This window comes from Cnephaeus nilssonii (genome assembly GCF_951640355.1).
Source record: "Cnephaeus nilssonii genome assembly, contig: SCAFFOLD_239, whole genome shotgun sequence".
In the NCBI taxonomy this organism is placed as follows: Eukaryota; Metazoa; Chordata; class Mammalia; order Chiroptera; family Vespertilionidae; genus Cnephaeus; species Cnephaeus nilssonii.
Window position 1 is genome coordinate 6,284 of NW_027645523.1, and position 5,284 is coordinate 11,567.

General features: G+C 30.5%; 1 protein-coding gene across 1 annotated transcript; it reads right to left on the reverse strand.

The window, feature by feature from the left end:
• Window positions 1-945: 945 nt before the first annotated feature.
• Window positions 946-3,714, reverse strand: LOC307096591 (uncharacterized protein; the record flags this gene model as incomplete). Its single annotated transcript, XM_079800896.1, has 3 exons — window positions 946-1,396; window positions 2,025-2,114; window positions 3,641-3,714. The coding sequence occupies 3 exons, from the start codon at window positions 3,712-3,714 to the stop codon at window positions 946-948; spliced, it is 615 nt and encodes a 204-aa protein (XP_079657022.1).
• Between the last annotated feature and the right edge of the window lie 1,570 nt (window positions 3,715-5,284).

Consider the following 5,284-nt stretch of genomic DNA (forward strand, 5'->3'; position numbering starts at 1 on the left):
CATTAAATCTTTTTATGAATACGTTTCCTTATTTCATTATTTAAAAATATATATTTTTTAATAAATTTGATTAATTTACATTTCTTTATTAAATAGGTCTCACACTCTTTCGGTAATTATCAAGTTAATTAATCAAACAATATTATATTTTAATGATTTTTTGTTTTGTGTTTTATATTTTTCAAGATAATAATTTCTGATTTTTTTTATTTTCTATATAATAGAATCCAAGATTAATGTTTTACATATTTCTTGAAATTATTAATAATTTTATCAAATAATTTTCTTTTTTTAATTTTTTAAATAACCCTACTTTTTTTTGATAATTTTCACATTAATTAAATATTTTAGATCATTCTCAATATTTAAAATAATCTTCATATATAATTGGTTTATCGTAATTGATATAATATTTTTATTTGGTTTAATTATTTTTTTATTAGACAATTTTAACATTTTTTTATTTTTTTCTTAATTTTGTTAACTGTGTTAAAATTATTAAACGTTTTACTCTAATTTATTTTAATTCAATTTTTTTTACAACTATCACATTTTACAGTTATTTTTGGCTAATCATAAATTAGAAAATTTATTGATTTATTTAAATATAAATTATATGAATTTTTAAAATTTTATGGATATTTCTTACTTGGACAAATTTATGAATATATTTGTAGAATATTAAACATATATTTTTAAAACAGAATTAGGACAAATTAGGACTGAATAACCCTAATTCGCCCTGAAATTGCTACTTATTAAAAATGACGGTACATGTTTTGCCAGCCCAAAAAACTACTGTCCTTATCCTGCTTCCCCCCTCCCCCCACACACAAAGTAATGGTCTTTAAAAAAAATATTCCCCATAGTTATTTCATTTTATTAGTTGAACGTTGGATAAATGATCCAACAAAGATGAGACACAGTTTGAATGAAGATTCCGACCTAATTTGGGCGCTCGCCAAAGCGTCTCTTTCTACATTGAAAAGAAGCAAGAGCCTCTTTAAGGTCAGCCCTTTCAAAATCAGGAAACCATTTGCTGGCAAAGTAGAATTCTGCATAGGCCAACTGCCACAACAGAAAGTTGCTAACTCTCAATTCACCACTTGTTCTTATTATTAAATCAGGATTTGGGAATGCAGTGATGATATTTGTCATCATTCGTTGATCCAACAAACTTTCGTTGATATCATCTACTTTTAGAACACCATCTTTTACTTCCGTTGCGATTTTCCTGCAAGCCTCTGTTATTTCGTATCGTCCACCATAATTCAAAGCCAATATGAAATGCATTCTTTTGTTGGCGTGGCTGCATTCTTTTGCCGAGGAAATGGCGCATTGCAAAGATTTGGGAAGTCTTGAAATGTCACCAATAACTGAGAATCGAATATTATATCTGCAATCACCGAATACTGTATATTATTAGGGTTTAAATTTTTTTGGTATAGATTATAAATGTAGTCTACTTTGGCACTTATTTTCATATTGCAAGCAATTAATCTCTCATTTCTTTCTTGATTACACTAACTTTAGGGATGTGACAATTGTGGGGCGCATTTGATTCTGCTGGCTGACTTTAGGACACTAGCTTTAAAGTTCGGTCAATATATCTAATTTTGGCCCGAAATTCACATATGCGGGTAATTTCTCTTAGTTTTAGCCCCATGCTTATTTGAAGTCCACATATGTGTCAAATCAGCTCCACAATATGCCAAACTGCTCCACTTAAACTAATTAATTCAAAAACAAAATAAAATGTAAATTAAGTATTAAAATTTATTAATAAAATATTCAAAATATATATAAAAAATTGCAATTACTAGAATACGTTGACAAACTTTTATGGGAACATTGTAATTTGAGGTCGACTGTGAGACAGGTTTAACAAACATATTTGTAAGAATCTCGTCTCATCTAAAAGCTCCAGCTTGTAGAGCATTTGTATATAATTCCCTAATAATATTTACTTCAAATAAATAAAAATTACTTAAAAAAATTATTTAAAAGAGAAGTATCATATTTACCGTTTAATTAGATCCATGACATCTAATATTATAAATCGTTCAATAATCCTCATAAACAAGTCAACCTCCACCTGCATCAGGTAACTTTCACTAATTATGCATGCAAATCAGAAAAGAATTATAAAAACATAGTCACGAATTATGTGGATTTAATAAATTTAAGATATTATAGGCAAAACATAAAATCAATATAAAATCGTGAAATGGATTAAATAAATTAAAAATAATAACTAATAAAAATTTTGTAAATTACCTATAATCAAATATATAATAATGACAAAATAAAAGCTCCAGATTGAACATACTTTTATAAATTTGAAGATACATCGAAAATAAGTCAATAGCAGATCCAAAAAAACACTCATGTATTACATCAAATATACGTCAATATTTCAAATTGATTGTCAATAGAGTTCAAATTGGTTTTGGTCCATAATTTTATCTTTTTCTCAAAAAGTCCTAAAAACGTTAAAATTCAATTTAATCTCATAATTTAGTCCGATAGATTTTGACCCCAAAATCACAGAATTTTTTAGTGCGACGTCATTTTGGGGGTGCATTTTTGGCTTGTGAGGTGTGGCATTAATTACATGACTTTTACCTTTTCCGAAAGGCCCAAACTCGATAGATTAACATGTGAGGTTTGGTCCAATTAAAAAATAAATGGGTAAATTTCAATACCAGTTGCCAAACAATCAAATTTTTCGCACGCTTTTAGTACCTATGTTTGAAAATGATCATTTTTTACGCAATTTTGGTCCCAACTGTTTACTATTTGACAGAATCTACAGTTGACCAAAATTTTGAAATTTCTATGGGATCAAAATTGATCATTAAAGGAACAATTACGTGAAATTCCTAATGCAGCGTGTATCTCACGTATCAATATCTGTTATATTGGACTGAAAATGAAAGAATTCCCTAACAGGAAATTCTAATAGGACCAGAATTGTTAAAAAAAAGGACAATTTTCGTGAGAAAAAAAAATGCTATGGGACTGAATATGCAATTAACCTAGAGACAAATAAAAAATAAGCCAATTAGAATCCATTTTGGTTCAAAATTGGATTTTCGCTCAATCTTAAGCAGAACTTCTTCTCACAAAATGAGATACATGAAATACACAAGAGCTCCTCACATTAGTATAATTAGGGACAAATTCTTTTTTGCCCTATATTCATAGTTCAAACTCTTTTTTTCCTTGTCGTGGATAATTTTTTTTTTTTTTTTGCCTTTTTATGACATATTTACCCTTATTAAAAAGAGTTGCGCATGGGTCGCACTTGGAGATCGCGCATAGGTAGCACATTGGTCGCGTAACCTAGTGGAATGAATAGACATTAATGTAGTAAGGGTAAAAATGTTATAAAAGGGCAAAAAACGTTTTTACCAAAGGTATGACAAAAAAGAGTTTCAACTATAAAAAAAAAAAATGAAATTTTTGCATATTTTCTGGTATAATAAGTACCTGGGAGCGCTTCCAGTTCTCAGTTGAGAAAACAAAAACAGTAACAACCTTTATCCCAAACTCACAACAATTGATGACAAGCTTTTTTTGTGCGACCATCCCAGCTTTATGCCCAAATTGCACTTGCAAACCTCTACTCTTCGCCCACCTTCCGTTTCCGTCCATGATTACGCCGATGTGCTTCGGCATCCGTTCCCGCTGGAGCTCTGCTGCTGCACCCATGTGTGCGGCGGCGAAAAATGGAATACGGGACGGCGGCCGTGGAGAGAAAGATTGAAGTACGCTTGTTTTTCTAATGCTGAAAAATTGTAGTGAAGACACTCTTGATAACTTTAAGGATAGCATCTCTTTTTCTCTTATCTCATATCCAATAACCAAAAGTATGTATAAATACATTTTAGCACTATGTGTGATTAAGATAATCCATGCACTTTTTTTCTATCCGAATTTTTCCTACTCATCTTTATTCCAAACCATGTAACACCTAAATGACACTTAATTTTTTTTGGCTCATTTGGATCGGATTGAGAAAAATGCATGACCCATTTTTTTGGCTCATTTGTCGAAAGAGAGAAAAACGCATGACCCATTTTTTTGGCTCATTTGTTGATATGAGAAAAGTGCATTCTTTATAAGGGATTAAGTTTTTTGTAATCCAATAACTTTGTATCATTTTGAAATTGATCCTGTAAGTTTTTTATTTTGGTCCTGTAAATTTTCATTTTTTTTAAAATTGGTCATTTAACCTGTTGTTACAGCAGGTTACTAAGCAGATAACTGCCACATATGTAATTATTTTATTTTTCTCTTTAATTTCGAAGCGCCACTTGAACATTTTTTAACCCTAATAATTTTAATCAGGTTCTTTATCGGGTTTAAAAACAATTTGAATATTAAAAGAAAGGTGAATTGGGTTGGTATACCTGGTCTAAACTGACTGGAAAAAAAAAAAAACCAAATTACGCTGAAACCACCCTTTCTCCATAAAAAGTTAAGCTAAAAAATCCCGACCAAAAATTATTATAATTAAAAACCTCTAGGTGGCATTTCGAAATTAAAGAAAAAAAATAATTACATATATGGTTGTTACCTATTTGGTGACCTGTTACAACAGGTTAAAAGACTAATTTCAGAACTTTCGATAACTTATAGGACCAAAATAAAAAATTCAAAACAACATATTTGCTTACATTTCTCATGTTTTTTTCAGTGATGTAAAAGTCCCGACTAGTCCCCGCCTAGGCGGCGTCTAGGCGCTAGGCGGTCGTCGGCCGACCCGATTTTGCTAGGCGCCGCCTAGGCGACCGAGTCGAGAGTCAGGTGTTCAACACTAAGGTATTATATGACAATGAGAGACTTTGTTCTTAGAATAAATTGATGATAAGATAAAAATTGATAATTTTCACTACATTAAAATTCCAAAACATAAATTTATTTAGTTTTTTTATGTTAAATTAAATTTTTTGTACTCTATAATGGATAATATATATAAGAAAAATTGTTTCAATTGTTATCTAGATTTAGGCGGTTGTATAATGAATTTGTTAATTAATTTTGAAGTGTAATTTTGTTATACTATATCGATAACTAGTAAATAAAACTCATTTAGATTAAAAAAATAAACGAAAACCGAACCGACTAGTCCCCGACTAGTCCCCGCCTAGACGACCTAGGCGCTAGGTGGTCCATATCCGCCCGACTACCGATTTCCGACTTCTGCACCCTTGATTTTTTTTCAGATATAATTATTGCACTTTGGAACTAATTTTGGGACTGAATGTGGCGGTGGGAT